This window comes from Cavia porcellus, unplaced genomic scaffold (genome assembly GCF_034190915.1).
Source record: "Cavia porcellus strain 051 isolate PalLab524CR breed Dunkin Hartley unplaced genomic scaffold, mCavPor4.1 scaffold_16, whole genome shotgun sequence".
NCBI classification, from domain to species: Eukaryota; Metazoa; Chordata; class Mammalia; order Rodentia; family Caviidae; genus Cavia; species Cavia porcellus.
In genome coordinates, this window is record NW_026947499.1 from 16,741,061 (window position 1) to 16,761,208 (window position 20,148).

Consider the following 20,148-nt stretch of genomic DNA (forward strand, 5'->3'; position numbering starts at 1 on the left):
ACCTGCCCAGCAATGGGTTTCTTGCAGGCCCCGCAGACACCTTTGGCCACTGTGGCCACCCCCAGCTTGTTCAGGTCAGATTGCAGGCTCCCCAGCATGCTGTCCAGCTGGCTTCCCGGCTTTGGGGGTCCCCCAGGTGGTGAGCTGCTCCTGGCTTTCCCCTGGGCCATGAACTGCGTGGACAGGAAAAAAGGCTGGTCAGGACTTGAGGGCAGGACGCGTGGCATCTCCCAGCACCATACCTGGAGGGCTTTCTCCCTCCGGGGCACACAGGCTGAATAATGCAAGAACAATGTCCTCCAGGGCCTGAAAAGCCCTAAAGGTGGGGGTAAGAGCAGGCCATGCTGGTGGCTGGGGGTGTCAGAGGGTGAGAAGGAAGGGCTGATGGTCTCTACTGCGTGACCAAGCCCAGGGAATCAGGACAAGCAGGACCTCAGCTCCCAGCCCTGGCACTGACCCCTCCCTCGTCCTGCCCTTCAGGGCTGCTCTGCCTGCTGCTTGGAGACCAGCCAGCTGCCCACTGCCACTCTCCATCCGCTCTCTGTTCCAGGCCGTGCATCTTAGATAGAGGAGGAAAGAAGAAATTTTTTTAAAAAAACTAAAAGGAATACAAGATCTTATTATTGGACCATTTCACACAAAGGAGTTCAGGATAAAATATGAGGATTTTCCCCACTAGCAATATCAAAATCAGAAGAAAAAAAAATCTACACACTAAGAGAAAATGGCCCAGGAGATGGAAGTGAGCCCCAAGGATAGGGTATGGGAGGGGAGGTGCCTGAGCTCCCACAGCACAGAGCCTCCGCAGGTGCTAGGCGTGGGGGCTGAAGGGGAAGCAATGGGCTTCTGTTTTTCACTCTAGGAGTGGCCTTCTTTGATGGCCGAACCAAGGGACAGTGTGAAGGGGCCAGCAGGTGAGGCCTCACAGGAAAGCCAGAAGCCAACTGATTTTCTGAGGGATGGGGTCTGGCGACAGTAAGGGCTCATGCACACGGAGAATTGGGGCATGGCTCACACACTGGGAAAGCAGGCAGGGGATGGGAGCTGGGGCCCCTAGGAGGCCTGCCTGCATCGGGGGGAAGAGTGGGTCCTCATCGGTCTGGCAGCCCACAGATTTCACAGTGTGGGGTGCAGGAGTGGGTGGGGTACAGCCCTGCCCATCCTCATCATGGGGCTCTTCCCCTGCACTCTGGACCCCTGGGCAACCATGGGTGGAGACTGAGGGCCCCAGGTGGGAGAGAGTGGGCAGGCTGGCCAGGGGAGAAGAGCTGTTGGCCGAGGCGTCTCTGTGATGCTGGAGAGAAGGGACAGGAGGAGAAGCCAGAACAGAGATGGTTCTTCTCAGGGGAATGGGAGAGTCAGGAGGGAAGACAACCTAGGAAGAGAGCAGGGAGAGAAAGATGAGGAAGGCAGAAGAAATTAGCCGCTCAGCGAGCACAAGATGGATGACATCCCCAGGCTCCCAGGCCTTCCCACTCTGGCATCAGAGTAAAGCCAGCCTGACAAAGTCACAGAACACAAAAATCCACACTTCCACCCCCAGATCGCTCCTCCGGCCAGCACTGAGGTTGAGGAAGCATCTGGACATCTGTGGCCCGGCCCTGGCTACCTTCTCTACCAACTGCCCCTCAGCCCTCCGCCCACGAGGCTGCACAGTGATGACGATGCCCTCGGTCAGCCAGTCCTGCGCGGAGGCCCCGGCTGGCCCTGCAGCCTCTTCCACCTCCGGCTGGATGCCCAGCCGGCCCTGCAGCTCTGCGATGAGCTGCTCCTGGGATGGGGTCCTGCTCAGGGTGGCGGGGTCCAGCCGGCGGCGAGGAGAGGGCTCCCGGGACATGGGGTGAGCGTGGCCTGTCTCCCGGCTCCTCCTGATCACAGAGCGGATCTGGGGGCGGAGGGGGAAGCTGTTACTGTCCTAATGTGGGCTGGGCACAACATTGCTCAGTCCACACTCAGGTGTCCCGGGGAGGGAAGGGCAGATCACAAGCACCAGGGAAGAGCCAAGCCATGTGGGATGGAGACAAAGGGCAGATGACACTGGCTTGAGTACAGGCCACAACAGACCCTTGGGTCCCTGGGCTGGCACCTCCAAGCTGGCCCCTGACCTTGGGCAAGACACTTAACTTTCAAGGCCTGAAGCTCCTCCATCCTTAAAGTGGGGTAACAGTATTTTCCTGGCTTGCTTCAAGGGTTATCACATAAATTATTTCAGACAATGAGGATGCAAGTGGATGCTCTTAACATTATAGCAGGCTCGCTCTTTCCTCTGATTGATGTTAGAAATATATAGACTTGCCTCTATAGTAATTTTTTTTTTCGAGCTAGGGTCTCGCTAAGTTGGCCATCAGGCTACAGATTCACAATATTCCTGCCTCCACTTCTCAAGTAGCTGGGACTCTATGTGCATACCACCAGGCTCAGTTCAGTGAATCTTTTAGCCAGTTTTTATTTTTTTGTTTATATTTTAGTGCTTTGAGCTGTTGTTCTGGGAAAAAGCAGAAAGTTTTAAGAAATAAGCAAACAATAATCACAGTAACAACAGGCATGGCTTATTGAGGAATCGTGTGCTATGTTCCACACACTTTCTAGGAATTATCTCTTCATCCTCAGACAACCTTGGTGGACAATAGTCTATTATCAGTCCCATTTTAAAGATGAGAAACTGAGGCTGAGGTGGTTGCCCAAGGTCTGGCAGCAAGTGCTGGAAGTGCGATTTGTGTCTAGGTCTACGTGCTTTCAAAATCCACGCTTTTAACCATTCTGCACCTTGGAATGTTAAGGGCAGCTCATCAAGAGCAAGATCATCACTATAGGCAATGTCAGGGCCCAGAGAGCCCTGCTGCCCCACAGCATCCAATGACAAGTGCTAGTCATCATGGTTGCAGCCACAGGCCCTCAGCACAGGCAGACGTGCGTGCAGTAAGGCTACATGCAGTTAGCAGGAGGAGCCCACACTCAGGCCCACCAGGGCCACGTCCAATGGCTTCACAAGTGGGCGCCTGCCTGGCTAGAGGTAGAAATCCTCTCCGCAGTGCTGGGCATGCCCGTGACCGTGGTACGTGGAAGCTCCGGTTGTTCCTTCCTGGCCTCGGCAGCAGCTTCAGTTGTGCCCTCTGGGCTCCTTCGGGTCTCAGGTTCCTGGGCCGGAACCACCATGCTTCCCTTCCTGGGCCTCTCTCCACCCAATTGCTCCTTTTTGGCCGAGGCAGGGCAGCTGTTTTCCATCCCCCCTGGCTCTGGCCTTGCCCTCTCCTCCTGACCGTGTTCCTTTGCGAGACTCCAGGTGTCTGGGAAGATGGCCTGACGATCCAAAGCCACAACAGCTGGCTCCGTTACTTCCTGAAAGCTGCAGGCAGCTCTGCTGGGAGTCTCAGGCCTAGATGCCTCCAAAACCTGTGGCCACTTCCAAGTGGCAACCACAGCCTCCTCTGGACACGAAAGGTCACCTGGTGGCCCTTCAGGGATTCCAGGCTCCTGGGAGACTGTGCTCCCAACAGGAGGTAGAACATGGCAAAGGGAAGCCACAGAGGGCTCACTCATGGGATTCAGAAGGTCCCTCCTAACTGGAGCCAGGCTCTCTGTGCCAAATGACCCTGCAGAACCCTCTGCAGAGGGAGACCTTGAATTATAGGTGTCAGACATCACCCCAAGGCCAGCCAAATCAAGCCAGTTGGGCGCCACAGGAAGTAAGAGGCTCTGCCTATTTTCCTTGGTATAGATGACCTCTGGGATGTGGCCTTGGCCTTGAGGGTTGGGTGTAGAGGTAGAAGGTAGGAATATGAAAGGCGTGGGAGGAGATGGAGAAGGAGCAGGAAGGGTATGAGGTGAGGATGGAGCCGAGCTGGGCAGCAGCCCTGGGGAGCTCAAGGCCACAGCAGAAGAGCTGGTCTGGAGAAGAAAGACAAAAGGAAAGGGGAGAGGACGGGGGGGGAGAGAGAGAGAGAGAAAGGGAGAGATAAGGAAGGATGCTCACAACAAGGGGAGGCTTGGCCTTGGGGCTTGGGGAGCCACCATCTATACTGACCCAAGTGGTTACAGTGCTGAAGCATGTACTCATTTTTTTTTTTTTTTTTTTTTTTTTTTGTCTTTTTCATTTTTATCGGTACCGGGGATTGAACTCATGACTGCCGGCTTGCAAGGCAGGTACTTATGCCGCTGAGCTAAATCCCCAGCCCTGAAGCATGTACTCTTGAAAAGATTCAAAAAAAAAAAAAAGAAAGAAAAGATTCAGGCCTCAAAAAACCCCTTTCTTGGGCTTCACACCCTTGGCTCTCATGAAACCCAGGCAACAAAGAGCAGCCATGAAGCCACTCTTACAGGGTCATCCGAAGTAGGTATGAAAAAGCAGGCTAAGGTGAGGTGAGCAGCAGGGAGAAGGGTGACTGGGGCAGTCAGCACAGGCACAAACTGAGAGGAAGTCAGCTGGAGGCAGCTGCTCTGCCCTCCTGCAACACTGCTCAGCTCTCAGCCCCGTCCCTCTGAGACAACCCCAGCTTTCCTGTGTCCCCGAGACCTAATCCTGGGGGCACAGTCAGCAGCAGTACAGCTTCCCCTCACTGGAAACCTGGACATAAAAGTATCTCAGAAAGAACCCCCCAGGGCCAGGATTATAGCTCAGCAGCACAAGCGCCTGAGTAACAAGTACAAGATCCTGAGTTCAAGCCCCAGTACAAAAAAAAAAAAAAAACCAAAAACCCATATAAGGGAAACAGGGCAGGGATCCCTGAGGCCGAAGCCTGAATCCAGCTTATGCACCTCTCACTAGCTGCTCAGAACCATGACACACAAGGCTAATAAGCCCAGGCTCAATCCTCCACCCTGGCCAAGCTCCCACCCTCCACTGTGAAGCACCAGACAAAAGACGGGCAGGAGGCACCATCAGGGCCAAGACTGTACTGCCTGCATACTCCTCGTGTCCCCCAGGTCAGCCCCAAAGGTCACTGGCTGACCTACATGGAGGTCAGCAACCTACTCTAGTCAGCAACTACTGGAGAATTCTGTCAATATCAATCCCCATCTAGGCACTACATACATCTGCTAAATAAAACACTGCCAGCTGGCAGGACTGGGGAGGCCTCAAAGAGGAGGGAGGGGGTAGGGGGGCACCTAATACAGGACCAGCCCAGTAGGCTGACAGGTTAGGGTACTCACAGACAGAGGCCATGGGAACCCTGAGGCCCAGTGGCCAGGCCTTGGCAAAAGAGAGATGGAAGGGGGCTGGCAAGGGGGACCTGTGGACTCAACTGCCAGAGACAGACAGACAGACAGACAGACAGGAGAAAGAAAGAAAAGAAGGAAAGAAAGAAAGAAAGAAAGAAAGAAAGAAAGAAAGAAAGAGAGACACTCAGACACAAACATGTTGAAGAGCTAGCGTGGGAGAGATGGGGCTCCCGGGCAAGTGACCTCTCAGGCATGGGATCCTGAGTCCCACATGGCCCAGCAGAGCACACCCTCCCCCTCCAAGAGCAGCCATCAACACAGGGCCCTTTGTCCCAGTGTCACAGTCTCCTGATCCCCTGGACCTGGTGGCTGGGAGCGCACAAGGATGAAGGAATGTCCCAGTTGAGTGCTTCTTTGGCTTCTCCGCCCCCAGTGGCTACTGAGGCAACTCAGCCCCCTCACTGCTTGCCCCACCCCCACCCCAATCCTGCTCTCCTGGCATTGCAGGGTCCCCAACTCAAGGCAAGACACCCACTCACTGAGGGTCCAAGGTCCAGGCACTCACAGTGAGGTAACGGAGGAAGAAGGTGAGGGAGGGGGCATAGCAAGGAAGACAGAGGGGCCGCAGGGCACCTTAAAATCTGACAGCGAGGCCATCAGTTCATCCAGCTCCCTGGTGGCGGAGGAGGCCGAGATACGCGTCTGCTGCTGGCTGGAGGTGACTCGCTGCGGGCTGCTCATCTCGCCCTGATTCACAGTGATGGCGGGGCTGCAGGGCAGACATGGGGTCAGTGGGGAGCCCAGAAAGCAGCTGCAGGCTTTGCAGGGGATAGGGTCTGACACCCAGGTCTCAACAATTCCAGCCCCGGGGAAGACTCCTCACACTCAGGCTTTCTGAAGGACCGGTCATCGGAAAAGGGCTGTCATCAGGACACTGCCTGAGGTGAGCTGACTTGAGAGGACACGTGGCAATTTACCTCACCTCACCCCATGTGTGTCCTTCACAATAGGGTACAGATGTGAGATTATCACAGCAACATGGTAACACCAGTAAGAGTGAGTAACGTGAACTACAAGCCAGAAACAACATCAATCATTTTACATATATTATTTGGTCTCACCTCTACTCACATAGATAGTCTCATCTCTATTGTTTCTTACCTGTTGGTCCTGTTTTACAGTTGGAAAAACTAAGGCTTAATAGCTGACATGGAGTAACTGGCAGAGTCATGATTTGAGCCTTACTATGGGGGCTGCAAAGCCTGTGCTAACAGCCACTGAACTACCAGTGTGCATATACAATGTCTGCCTCTCTTTGCTGGAGACAGGGTTTTACTATGTAGCCCAGACTGGCCTCAAATTTGCAACCCTCCTGCCTCCACCTTCGCAGTGTTAGGATTCCCAGTGCATGCCCCAACACCTGGTTACTGTCTGCTTTTTCTGATTGCTACTGGCTGCTTGAAGGCAGCATGGTGCTCACTCCAGTCACCACTGTACCTCCACAGCCTGGCAAACAAGAGGCACAAGGGAATGAGTGACACCAAGGACAGATGCTGGAACCCAGGCCTGGCTGGGCCAAACTTCTCGAGTCCAGAAAGAGCCTAGTGGATACTCACACAGGGCTGGGCACAGAGCTCTCCAATTCATCCAAGAGACTCTCCACACTGGGCCGCACATCCTCTAGGCCCCGGGCCCCATTACGCTTGGGTTTCTCTTTTGGCAGGGACCCAGCTTTGCCTGCCAGGGGGCTTTTATTCTCTGGAATACCATAGTGAGGGCTCAGGGCCGCAGGTGGTGGGGGGCTTGTGTTGGCCTCATCTTGGACAGAAAAACAGAGAAAGACTGCTTAGTCCTTGAGCCCTCCAGGGACCTGGAGACCAGCATGTGGGACCAAATCCTACCTGCGGGGAACCCTGGAGAATTGTGCTGCACGGCATTCAGTTCCAGCAGCAGACGATCAAGTTCACAAAGGTTGCTGCCCAGAGAGGAGCTCATTACAGTAGGTGAAGGCTCCGCCGACTTCTGCTTGTTGGGGAAGCTTGGAGAAGGAAGGGAAAGAAGACAGTGAGAGATGCTCCTCAGCCTTACATTGCATGGTGGCCCTCAAATTCTCCAGGAGTATCAGGTTGAGGGGTGATGATGTCTCCCTCAGCAAGAGGGCAGAGAGCAGGAAAGGTATGTTGTAAGGAGAGGGGAGGAAGTCTTGCTTCAGTTCCTCAACCACACAGAGAAGCCACGACAGCCCAGGGTATCCATTATACACAGGCAGATAGGCCAGTTAACTGACCAAGAGCCGCCAGGACTTCTGCAGGTTAAACCAACAACACAGGGCTGGGGATTTAGCTCAGTGGCACAAGTGCATACCTGGCAAGCACAAGGTCATGAGTTTGACCCCTGGTACCAACAAAAATAAACCAGTGAGGCTGAACAGAGCATCCCCCAAGAGTCTGTGGCTATGCCTGATCCCCAGCCTCAGCGGCTTCCTGCTCTGACCAGGTCCTAGGTATTTATTTCCAAGCAGAAGGGCAGGGCTGGAACTGTACCTGTAGACGTGCTCCTCCTCACCCACTCGGGAGCTGATGCCGTCCTGGGGGTTGGAGGCACTGGAAGTTTTGGCACTGGAGCTGTACACAAGTGACGGGGATGGAGGCTGCAGGAAGGAGAGTGCTCAGAGAACTGTCCCGAGGGGAGGGAAGGAATGGGGGACAGAAAAAAAAACAATGGGGGACAGGAGCAGCCCGAGTCATCCCCAGATGAGCTTCTGCTCATAGCCACCAGTTTCACCAGGGAATTTCCACAATCTGGCTATGACACTGGTGATTAATTCTTGATCACTGTCCCTATCACGTGGTGGGTGGGAGGAGCAGCATCTGATTGGGGATAGCCAAATCCCCCAATCTATTCTCCCAATCTCATTCTTCCACTGGTTTCCCCAATGCCCTACCAGATAAACTCCCTCTGCACCCTCCCCCTCACCCTTTAGGGATCTCCCAACCTGTCCCCACCTTACCTGCTGGTGGGTGAATCGGGAGCTACTGGGCTGCCACTGGTCTAAGGGGTCAAGGACTGTGCCATTGAGAGCCTCACTAGATGGGGGTGGAGGGACTGGGGGTGGCACTGCGATCTCCTGGTAGGTGTGGTTTCCAGTTGGGTAGGAGTAGGGGGCTTCCTCGGATAAGAACACAGGTCGTTTGGAGATGTGGGAGGTAGTAGACTCCAAGTCTGCCAGCAAGGCGTCTACAAAGAGAAGGAAGGCACAGGAAGCAAGTAAGAGCCGGGTACCTGGGAACTTTCCAGTGGCCGTGCCCTGCCTGCCTACACCTCAAGAGCAAAAGAGTACTGGGCTCCCGCCCCACCCATGTGAAAAATGACTGGCCTCGGGACAGAAAGCTACCAATCCAGACCAGCCTGACCAAGAACCAGCTCCCAACACTGCTCTCTTCTCCCCAGCTAAAGCCGAAGGTGCTCTGGAGGCTTGCTCCAGGCTGCTCCTCTGGGCTCTCCTACCTCTAAATGTCGGGTACTTGGCTCAGTGCTCCCACCGACAGGGCTGGGCTGCTGGCTCGTGCAACTGAGGAATGCCTGCCTGGAACTCTGAATCTGCAGGGCACCGCGGGGAACAAACGGGAGGGGCCCACGTCATGGGGAGGGGCCCGGGCAGTGCCAGGCCCTCACTGAACTTCCAAGAGCTAGGCTTTTCCAGCCTGCAAGTCAGAGGGGGCACATGTGCTTCTCACCAGGTAGAAGCAGCAGAACCCCAAGCTCCACGCCCCTCTTGAAGCTCCAGGCTATGAGGTAAGGTGTGTGGGGAGATGGGGGCTGGAATGAAGCTGGTGCAGTGGTCCCCACCCCCTCGGTAAGCCAGGGGCAGGACTGCTCCGCTGGCGGTTTCTGCAGAAGCCTGGCAAGCAGCCCAGCCCCAGAGGCTCCAGAGCCCCACTACTCTGCTTTTAACAGCAGTAAGGGAGCCGACCTGACCCTTGAGCCCAAGCTTCCATTACCCTGGCACCCAGTAGCCAAGAAGGGAACCTTGGGTCCCTCTGGTCTCCAAACCAGAAGGGTAGAACCGCAGGGGCAGAGGTGGGAACACTTCCCCTTCTGGGACCCTTGACAGCCCCACTGCCCAGACAACCCAGCCCCAGATGCAAAACCCGCAGCCTGCCACGTTCCTAGACCTGCTCACTCTTTTTTCCCTGCCGACTTGAGCCACACCTGACCTTCGGGACAATAATCATCAGAAAAGCAATGGCCACTTTACTGTCATTTACCAGTAACAGGCACAGTAGTAGGCATTTACATGTATGGTCACAGTTAATCCTCTTAATAACACAAGGGGCTGAAATTCTGATCCCCTCTTTAGAATTGAGGAAAGTAGACTTGGAAAAATAAAGACATTGGACACAGGTAACAAAGCTAATGACTTCCAGGACTGGATGACTCTTCAGAAGCTCCAAATTCGGGGCCAGGGATATAGCTCAGCAGCACAGTGCCTGCCTGGCACCGTGAGACCCTAAGTTCGATTCCTGATACTCAAAGGAAAAAAAAAGTCCTTAGACACAAATACCCAGCCTGAGAGAAACTGCTGTGACTGCAAGAAGATGCTGTATTTAAAGAATCCAACTTTCTAAATGTCAGAGACTCGAGCTTTGAAGCCTGCCAATACAATCTTTTCTTGCAGCACTGTTCCCCTATCCTCACTCCCACTCGGAGAAGAGAAAAAGGAAGCAAGGCCCTCACCCAGGCCTACGGGGCCATACCTTCTCCCACAGTGCTGCCCTGGCCACAAGGTACATCCCGACCCAGCCGCACCTACCCCAGGCTCCTGCCCAAAGGGTCAGAGGTGATGCCTGTACCAAGGTCCTAGGTCCAAGGTCCTGGTTTCCTACTTCTAAGAAAGGTTAGTTCCTGAAGCCCCTATGCCTCCAGTCCTTTGGAGGAGTTCCAGCTTCCGGTCTCCAGCAAACCGGAACTAGAGGGAGTTGTTAGTATGTATGTGTCTAGGTAACAGCAGAGAAGGAACCAGTGCCGAGAGCCAATCCCAGTGGCCCCTCCATTGCCACACCTGCTGCCTTGGCTCCACCCAATGTTCCCATTTCCCCTTTGTTCAACCCAGTGAGGGCAGGACCCTCTTTCTGCACTCCAGAATAGGCAACAAGTGCAACACTGGGCTCTGCACACAGGTCTCTCAGGCTCAACTTTCTCTGTTCAACATTCTGAACAAAGGAGTCCACTGTCCGCTCACCAAATCCCCCGAACCCCCACCTGTACCTGTGGTGTGACTCTAAGTCAGGTTTATTGGTTTATGAATTGGATTTGGGCTCCTGATTCCTATAGGCTGTTCCCAACATGGATACCTATGTTAGTTAGACTACTGGTTACAGGGTACAGTCCTAGGACACAGAGACAAGACCCTGCTAGTCCTAGGCATGAGCCAGACCCGAGTTCAAATTTCAGCTCCATTTATCTACTCTGTGCCCCACAGCAAATCGCCCAGCCTCTCTAAGCCTCAGTTTCTTCAATAAGCTATGGCAAATAACTCTTACCCTACAATACTGGTGTGAGGTTTACAAAGGACAGCGGAGCACTGCAAGCACTGGGACTTATTTGCTTTGTGAAATCCTGAAAAAGATCTTCCTCCAAGGAAAAGAATTTTTTCCAGGTTGAATATGGACAAGATGTAAACATGGCAAATTTGATGGGAAAAATACAGTAATAAAATAAAATTCAAAGTGTAGCATGTGTAATGTGAGGGAGAAGACATCATTTTCCAGTTTTCTCCAATCACTGTCTCCTTGAGAGGGGAATCCCAGCAGGTACCTACAAAAGCCGTATCTCCAGTGTGACTACCTTCTTTTCCTCTGTAGTCCTGCCTGGTGATCTGGTGAGGGGTTGATGTCATTGTCCCTAAAACTCCCTATAAAATGCCCAAGGAAGAGTCAAGAATATAGGAGCCACCTCAGGCATAGATGCTAAGCTTCAGTTTGGATTCCTGTGGCTGCAGATATCTGACATTTCCCCACAGGCTGCAAAATGGTTAAGGGCCAAAGTTTCCTCATGAGTTCAGCAAACTCCTCCCCTGGCTTGAGTAAACAGAGCCACTTACAGGTATGGTCCCATCCCAGAGGATCCCTTGAAATTTCAGCTAAAGCTATGGCCTTTTGCCCAGCTTTAAACATCTGAAGGCAAATTTAGAAATTCCTTATATTTGAGCCAGGCATGGTGGTGCATGCCTATCATCCCAGCACTGAGAGGCTGAGGCAGGAGGATTACTGTGAGTTTAAGAGTATACAGAGTAGGGGCTGGGGATTTAGCTCAGCGGCATAAGCACCTGCCTTGCAAGTGTGCGGTTATGAGTTCAATCGCTGGTACTGATAAAAACGAAAAAGACAAAAAAAAAAAAAAGTCTACAGAGTAAATTCAAGGTCAGGCAGAACTACTTAGCAAAACCCTGTCTCCAAAATCACCAAAACAAAACAAAGAAAGCCAGGAAGAAATTCCTTCTATTAATATGCTACAGAAGGTGTTGGTTTGGTCTGGTCAGAGACCATCAGAACTCTGTAAGAACAGGAACACACATTCCCTTCCTGTGGATAAGGAAGGCAGACTCCAGATACTCTCTGCCTGGAAGCAGTCTCGGTCCTCACTCAGGCCACAGGAGGCCTCTCAATTTGTCATCATCACTTCACTAAGTTCATCTCAAGTCACCCTGTGAAAGAAGCTCTCATGGGAGGTCTCATCCTCTTTTCAGAGGAAACCACTAGATTCTGCAGCTTTTTTTTTTTTTTTTTTTTCCCTTCTTCTCTGGGGAAAATCAAGGTCACTGGATGAGACCAGAAAACCTGTGTATATCTGGGATAGGCAGGCTGTCTCAAGGCTGGCAGCAGGCTGGGTGCAAAGTTCCCAGCCACCCAGGTACAGAGGCCGGGAAGGGTATTGCTGACCACCAGAGGGCACCATTGGCCTATTGGCTTCCTGCCATGGGGAGTAACCAAAGGTAACCTGCAGTCTTGGATTTTTTTTTTTTTTTGTCTTTTTCGTTTTTATAGGTACCAGGGATTGAACTCACGACTGCCTGCTTGCAAGGCAGGCGCTTATGCCACTGAGCTAAATCCCCAGCCCCAGTCTTGGAATTTTTTTACCAGAGCTGGGAGTAGACTGGAGTGTCCCCAGCCATGAGTGCAACAAAGTTTCAATTCTGAGGGGAGGTGGTGGACCAAGAGGGACAGGACAAGCTACTAGGAAGAGGACAAGCCAGATGGTACAAAGACCCCAAGCCCAGCCTGGAACACACCCATATGGAGGTACAACCTGACAGTGCCATGTAGTTTAAGGGGCTCCTCAGTCCTAAAAGGCCACATGCTCTCACTTCTGGTGCTTTCTCTGAAAACTCAGTACTTGGGACATACCTGTGTCTACACTGAAGCTGGGCCTGGTCAGAGCAATGGCTCACAGAAGCAGTTGCCTAGAGCTAGGAGGCTGACCTAGGGCAGGAAAAGTCCTTCCCTGAGCTTCTAAAACTGACTGCAATCCTTTGGACAGGAGTACAAGTTTAGAAGTTTACAAACCACAGGGGTTAAGATGCCAGGCATGGTGGGTACACGGCTATAATCCCAGCTGCTCTAGAGGCAAAACAGTAGCAAGTTTCAGGCTAGCCTGTGCAGTCTGGTGAACTCTGTCTCAAAAAGGGCTGGGAGCCAGGTGTGTGGCTGCCTGCACAAGGCCCTGGGTTCAATTCCCAGCAGCAAAAAAAAAAGATGCAGACAATCCTAGCCCACCACCTGCCTAAGAAGACCGGAGGGGCCGGTCTGCCGGCATTCCTAAGAAATGCTGAAGCTGCACCCCTCAAGTTCCTATATCAGTCCTGAGGCACAAAGTGGAGGAGACGACTGGTCCTCTCATACTCTCAACGTGGGGCACAGGCATGGCCCCCAGGCCAGAGGTTCCCACCCCTGGGAACCTAGGGTGACACCCTGACCCATATTAGGTTCAATAATGGATTCAAGGTAGTCAATGAGCTGACAGTAGAGCTTAGTGGCAGAGCTCATACTTGGCATGCAGGAGGTCCTGGGTTCAATCCTCAGCAAAAAAAAAAGACAGAGGGGCCGGGGATTTAGCTCTACCTGGCAAGCCCAAGGTCATGAGTTTGATCCCCCTTACCAAAAAAAAAAAAAAAAATAGAAAAGCGATCAGTGGAATCTTCTACCCCCACCTTCAAGTATAGCAAAGAAATAAGTCAAGGCTCTCAAAAACTGAGACGTCTTCCTCCTACCCAGGCCTGACCACTACTTGTTATGTGATAAAGATTTCTAAGTCCAGAAGCCTGGATTTGGACAGGTGCCAAGAGATGAGCTAAAGGTCCGTCCAGGATGGCTCAAGAAAGGGGGAGGACCCAGAGCTACTCCATTCTTTCCTCCCAGGCTCCAGGCTCTGGACTGTCACACTGCAACTTGCACAGTGGGACTCAGGGCTACACATACTGCTCAGTGGCTAAATTGCTTAGATCCACTGTTCCATGGCCCTTGTGCCTTGGTTCTCTTGCTTGTCCTATAGGAATGGCATCATTTTATACAGAGTTCGGATGAAACAAGAAAACATGTATAATACTCGCTTAGCATGGGGCCTGGAAGAGAACATAATCAGTAAATGGGAGATGCTCACAAACAAGAGATCACCCCCAGAGAAAGGTTTGGTCCCAGAGAAAATACCCCCTAATCCATCCCACCCAAGGGTAAGGATGCTACAATCCAGGCCTGGGCCAGCATCAAGGCCACCATTCTGGCCCAAAAAACATGCCTTAGGGAGAAGCCTCCACCACAGAACCCACAGCTTAGTTGAGTATATGCAAGGCACCCAGCCAGCTTTTTCAATACTTCCCAGGATTTGCAGGATTCCCTGCGGAGGCCCTTGCCATCTGGCCTGCTCTGCTGACTCCAGACTCCTCCAGCTATAGCTCCAGGCAGCTCTAGAAAAGGGATAGTCCTCTGACTATCAGGAAGGCCCCCCTCATGATGTCTAGCTGAGGAGAGGCCCACAACAAGCACAAGTTGTTTTCAACACCTTTTTGCAGGTCAGTTTAACTTGGCTTTCATGGTACTGAAAGGGTTTTGGCCCAGATGGGACACTATAGTCAGAAAAGACCTCAGCCGGAATCAGGGAGCTCCTGTCTCCCCCGCCCCTAGAGATTTACCTGTAACTCTATCTCCCTCCACCCTTCGGAATCTGCCCCTGGCACCAAACATGTGCCAATGAAATACCTGTGCATCTCTAATGGCCCTAGGGCACTACCCTAAGCTTAGGCTACTTATATCCCCCCACGCCACTTGTCCTCAAGAGAGATCCCTGGACTCCAGCGGTGGGGGGTGCCGGTTATCTCTCTCCGTGTTCTCAGAATAAAGGCCTCTTTTTGTTTGTTTTATACTTCTCATCTTTTGGAAATACTTTTCATCTTTTGGAAATAATCCTATCAGGTATCTCTTGCAGCCTGTGCTGGGGCTTTCAAGGGACATGTGCTGCTTCTTCCTCCAGCATGTCAGCTCAGCTTTTGAGGAAGCTGTGCCAGACACTTCTGGGGCCATGACAGCCTCATGTCATGCCAAATCCTATGAAATCCAGGCGGAGAGCCCCAGCTCTGCAAGTCTCTCACCTGGTCCCATGCCACCCAAAGGGATGCTGAACAAGGGAAAGTTTGGTGTCCCTGCTGGTCATCTGGGCAGCTTTGAAGGCCTGAGTGTCACAGAATCTTCTGGGGCCCCTTATAGCTATGCAAGCTCAGGGATGTAAGTAGTAAGCACCTTGGCTTTTCCTAAGGAAGGAGCTATGTAAACAGCAGGACCAGCTCAGGGATGGTCCTATCTGGGCCCCTTTGGTGAGACTCTTCCAGATTAGGAAGGCGAGCAGAGCAGGAAGGCGGGTCTCCCCACTCCCTTGGCCCTGTGTCCCTCCCCCTCCCCCAAGCCAGAGCCCCATGAGCAGGGAGCAGTTCCAGCAGAGGTAATCTAATCCACAGCAGGGTGCTTTTACTGGGTGAGTAACTCCCTAGGAATGGGGAGCTGGGTATATTTATCCTGATAACCATCCTCCTCAGATGAGATTTAGATCTGTGACCAGTAAGGGCCAATCCACAATTAGGCCACAACTACTCTGCTTCCACCCAGGCCAGAGACCTTGAGCCTGGACACTGACTAGGAACTCAACTTCTTGGAGGGGCCTTCCCTGCCGATTTGGGTTTTTGTCAGCTGTGTTCTCTCCAAGAATTAAGCTCCAGAGATCAAGGGCCCCAGCAGCTAGAATGAGTGATGGGGGACAGAGAAACTATGAAGAGGAGGAGGAAGACAAGGAAAGAACAGTGAGCAGTCGCTGGTGAGTGAAGCCAGGCTGCCATGTTCCAGACCCAGCCTACAGGATGCCTTGGAACAGATCAGATAATCTCTCTGGCTGTTTTTTCTATCAATAAAATGGGGACAGAACGTGATCTGTCCCCATTCCTGGTAGCAAACTCTGAGAAGGGGATATTTTGTGTATGTGTGTGTCTTTTTCTTTTTTATCAGTACCAGGGATCAAACACAACTGCCTGCTTGTAAGGCAGGCGCTTATGCCGCTGAGCTAAATCCCCAGCCCCTATATTATTATTATTATGTAAGTAAAATTTAAATAGCACCTCTGAGCTCTTTGGGAGTTTGTCTAAATCCAAGATTCTGCTATTACCTGAATCACAGACAGAACAGCTCCCCCTAAGAGAATGGATGAGACACGATCCATACCATAGTGTCATTTAAATATTTAATAACCATGCCTGGAGGTTAAGAAGACTCAGCCACCAATTCTCCTTCGCTGACTCATGCCTACTCAACAGGAACTGCCATTTTCCTCCCACAGCTTGAAGGAAGTGTGAGCTGGGGGTGACACACAGGAAACCAGGGGAGAAGCCCGGAGTTTTTCAATCTGCCAGTGGAGGAAAAGAGCTGGCTGTCTGAATAAGGTGACTCCTTCCCAGCTTCCCATGTGCCGGAGGCTAATTTTCTGTCTGCTGACCAGCTCTGCCTTGCAGAGGCTGACGCATGAGTACACAGGCAGGTTCACTTTCATTATTCAGTGCTTGGTTTACATGCAAGGTCACAGGGCACCAGTAACCGGAGATCTGAGAGAATAAAGGATCAAAGACAACTCAAGAGGTCATGCTGAGCTCCTGGGAGAAGCCCAACTGTGTCGGGTCCCTTCTGCACCAGGCACCTAGACCACACTGGGCCCACAGAGCAGGCCTGTAGCTTTTCCACTGCTCTCCAGATTATGCAGCAGCAGGTAAGAAAAGGTTGAGGTGGCCCACGTTCACTCTGAGCACAGGAATACTTCTGGCCCAGCGACAGGCCCAGCCCACAGTACAGCAGTATACTACCATAAAGAACTCAGACTCTGGGCCAAGATCAGCAGGCCACTCCCTCCCTGAGATGTCCCAGAATATCAAGAAGGTATTTCCTTAGTCAGATTTCATCCACCTCTTTTGATCACCCAGAGACTCTGGACCTTTTAAGGTCAAGTTGAAGGTACCACTTCAGGCCTGTCCCACAGTTCCTTCAATGGGTAAAACACAGATTCACATACAAACAGACAGACAGCCTCCAGCCCAGGAGACTCATGTCCTGGAAATGTCCTTGCTGTTCCAAAGCAGTTCCAGTCTCTTCCTGAAATCTGGACTTCTCCATGCAAGTGGCTCTGTTACAGAGCAGGGTGTCTCCCTGGGCCTCTCCCCTCTGCTAATCACCAACAGAGGTTAGGAGGGGCTGAGTCACGTGGTGGTCCATGGAGACCCGAACAAAGAGTTCAAAAGTTTGCCGGTTCCTGGGATGAGCAGTAATCTTTTCCTGATGTTTGTGGACTTCTCAGCACTAATAGCCCACTCTGCTTATCAAAGTCTGACTGCTGAACACAGCCCAAGACAATCAGAAAACACGCCCTTTCTCAGGAAGCTGGGTCATTTTCCTCATCAGCTTTTACTGACCTAACATCCCAGGTGCTCCATTCTAAAGTACCTTTAACTGCTCTCTCTCTCTTCTGGTTCCCGCATGTAGCATGTAACTGGTCCCCATGTCCTGCATGGATGCTTCTGGTACAGGCCACTCCACATCCCCATTCTTCCTTTTCTTCTCCGTACCTGCAGCCAACAGCATGGACTGGCACCTGAATCCATCCCTTCTTGAACTGTTCGCAGCTCTCCTCTGGGTTTCCCCAACTCTACTCCTTACCACAGATACTATCCGTTTGAACTCCTGGGAACCCCACCTTTGGTGTGTGTGCCCTGTGAACAGGAACCTCCTCTCCATCCTAGATCCCCACAGCCATCACACTCATACTAGCCTGATTGATGTATGCTAAACAAGGATACAAGCGTCACAATTCGTCTTCAGATCTGCAAGTCCCTTATATAGGATGGCACTGTATTTGCATGTAACTTATGTACTTATAACTAATAAATTTACTTAAGAAAAAAATCTCACTACGTTTTTTACCTAAGTTGGCCTTGAACTCAAGATCCTCCTGCCTCAGCCTTCTAAGTAGATGAGACTACAGGCATATGCCATCGGGCCCTGGTCCCTCCACATACTTTAAACCATTCCTAGGTTGCTTAAAAAATGTAAATGTTATATAAATGGTTGTTTGCTGTATGATTTAGGAAGTCATAAGAAAAAAATTAGGTATATGTTCAGTACAGATATCACTTTTTAAAATATTTTCTTCCTTTTCCTTTTTTTTTTGAGATAAAGAGTCTAGGGACAAGCAGGGTCTCTCTATGTAGTGCAGACTGGCCTTGAATTTGCTTATGTAGCCCAGGCTCTGGGGTGCTGGGATTACAGTTGTGTGCCACCACAACTGGTGAGGTAGAGTTTTGCTATGTATTCCACGATGGCCTTAAAACTATGTAGCCAGCCTGGTCTGAAACTCATGGCGATTCTCCTGCCTCAGTCTCTGAAGTCCTGGGATTATCTCATCTTACTTTTTAGTAATCTCCAATCTACAGCTGGTTAAATCTGCAGGTGTGAGATACACAGGTAGAGTGGGCCAGCTACTCTTACCCAGTCCTTTCTGCTACAGGATAAAGGCAAAAGCCCCTAGGACTGACAATCTGGTCCTGAGCCTCTTATAACACCCTCTTTAACTGGTCCTCACTCCTTGGTCAGGCCCTCCTAGCCTCTCCTCTCTTTTCCTGGTTGTGTGATTTATCCTTAAAACCATCTTTCACCTGGGCTGCCTGTACCACCAGGGCATAGAGGACGGCACAAGTATGGGAAGCCACCTCACAACAACCAAGAGGGTTAACTTAGCTCACAATTTCAGTACCTGGTTGGTAGGTTCTATGGCAGGAACATCATGGAGGAGGAAAGGTCTTTGGTTCATAGTGGCTGGGAAGCAAAGCAGGACAGCCACTACCACAGAGGGAAGGGGCCAGCAACCAGGTAGGGACCCTCCAAGGCCATGTCCTATGTCCAGCCCAGGCACATCCAAAGTGGGTTTCACCAATCCATGAGGTGGATCCCAAAGCCCATCAAACTGACACAACACCCTAACCTTCTCAGGGTCAAATTTACACGGGCACAAGACATTTAAATCACTGTCTTAAGGCTAAATTCTAGAAGCAAATACAAAATGCAAGTAAGACTGTAAGACAGAAGCTTCAAAAAGATTTCTCAAGCTTGCACTTAGGGACTCTGGTGGATGGTTTTACACAAAGCCTCCCTGTAAACACATAAAGCCACCCCTGTCCAGATCATAGATGTGGCTGCTGTGGTATCACTGGGGAACAGGACAGTCAGTCACACATCTCTTTGCATACCTTTCTAGTATCTCACTAGCGTGGCAGTGTGGTACAGTGAAAAGAAAAGGCCTCCCAATCGAGATGGGATGGCTTTAAATCCACTAGCCCAGTGACTATTTACTACATCACTCTGGGCTTTAGTTTACTCAGACACCTCATAGAGTACATGATAAGCAATGATAAAAAATATGCAAAAGCTATAAGGGTGCCTGGGGATAAAATAAATGTGTGCCTCCTACTCTGACACAGAGGAGACACTCAGTAAACAAATCTGCATCACTGATTTTCATCTCCCTGGGGAGGAGAGAGGGAGGAGCTGGAGCCAGGGACTGCAGCCAGGGATCCTGGGAGCTGTGACAAGTCGTCACTAACTTGGGCCTTCTTGCTGAGCAAACCACTGACCTCACCCCTCTATGCCTGGGGTTCATTCCAAGTCCTCCTTGGAGAACATGAGCTGAGTCCAGAAGCCTCCGACTCACTGCGGTGCAAGAGCAGAAGCAAGACAGAGAAGCTGCAGGGTCTCAGCACTGTCTCCCATTTCTACCACCTGCTGAGAGGTCATGGTTGGCTGAGATTCCTGTGGCCTCCAACCTGAACCCAGAATTGTGACGACAGAAGGAGCTAGCCAAGATACATGGAAGCCCCCAGAAGGCGCTGAGTCTTAGAGAGAGCAGCTTCTCAGAGGGACCAAAGCAGACTGGCATGGCAGCAAGCAGCTCAGGAAGCGGTACAGAGCAGTGAAACAATGCTTCCTAAGCAAGCCTGGCCTCATGACCTCATTGCACAGATCAAGACACAAAGGCTCAGGGCTGTCCAATGAGAGCACTCTGCAGGCAAGAGTTCTACATGAGGACAGCTCTGCTTACCTGCAAAGCTCATCTCAGGACACCCAGTGAGAGAAGCAGGACCATACAGCAGCCAACCCTCATTCCTGCTATCACCACTCTCCACTTCCACGGCACTGACCCTAGTTCCCTGGAGAAATCCAAGGAGCTGGTCCATCCGGATGTGGCTGCACCACTGCCAACTCTGGTGCAAGTTCTTTGCTCCTTTTCCTCACTCTCTGCCTCAGGTGGGGTCCTGGGCCACAGATATGCCCTTAGTGGTAGCATGTGGAGCTAAAGAATTCAGAGAAGGCCAGGAGGCTCCAGGTTCTAGCCTAATTTACTGCTGTCCCAGGT

General features: G+C 51.7%; 1 protein-coding gene and 1 long non-coding RNA gene across 8 annotated transcripts in view; one reads left to right on the forward strand and one right to left on the reverse strand.

The window, feature by feature from the left end:
- Nucleotides 1-20,148, reverse strand: part of Pxn (paxillin) — a 52,783-nt gene that overhangs the window by 4,051 nt on the left and 28,584 nt on the right. The window contains exons 2-12 of one of the 7 annotated variants that reach the window (XM_063225759.1): nucleotides 8,668-8,760; nucleotides 8,171-8,397; nucleotides 7,704-7,810; nucleotides 7,062-7,198; nucleotides 6,777-6,978; nucleotides 5,794-5,929; nucleotides 3,004-3,888; nucleotides 1,610-1,885; nucleotides 1,067-1,375; nucleotides 458-559; nucleotides 3-173 (exon numbers count right to left, since the gene is read on the reverse strand). In XM_063225759.1, coding sequence (XP_063081829.1) covers nucleotides 3-173; nucleotides 458-559; nucleotides 1,067-1,375; nucleotides 1,610-1,885; nucleotides 3,004-3,888; nucleotides 5,794-5,929; nucleotides 6,777-6,978; nucleotides 7,062-7,155 — 2,175 coding nt within the window. In that variant the 5' untranslated portion in view covers nucleotides 7,156-7,198; nucleotides 7,704-7,810; nucleotides 8,171-8,397; nucleotides 8,668-8,760. Of the gene's footprint in view, nucleotides 1-2; nucleotides 174-457; nucleotides 560-1,066; nucleotides 1,376-1,609; nucleotides 1,886-3,003; nucleotides 3,889-5,793; nucleotides 5,930-6,776; nucleotides 6,979-7,061; nucleotides 7,199-7,703; nucleotides 7,837-8,170; nucleotides 8,398-8,667; nucleotides 8,761-20,148 lie in introns of all 7 variants that reach the window. The other 6 variants (XM_013141925.2, XM_063225757.1, XM_063225760.1 and 3 more) reach the window with 6 other exon arrangements.
- LOC134470653 (uncharacterized) lies at nucleotides 8,575-10,777 on the forward strand. Its single transcript, XR_010039676.1, has 3 exons — nucleotides 8,575-8,955; nucleotides 9,839-9,947; nucleotides 10,643-10,777. It is a non-coding gene; the product is annotated as an uncharacterized LOC134470653 (long non-coding RNA).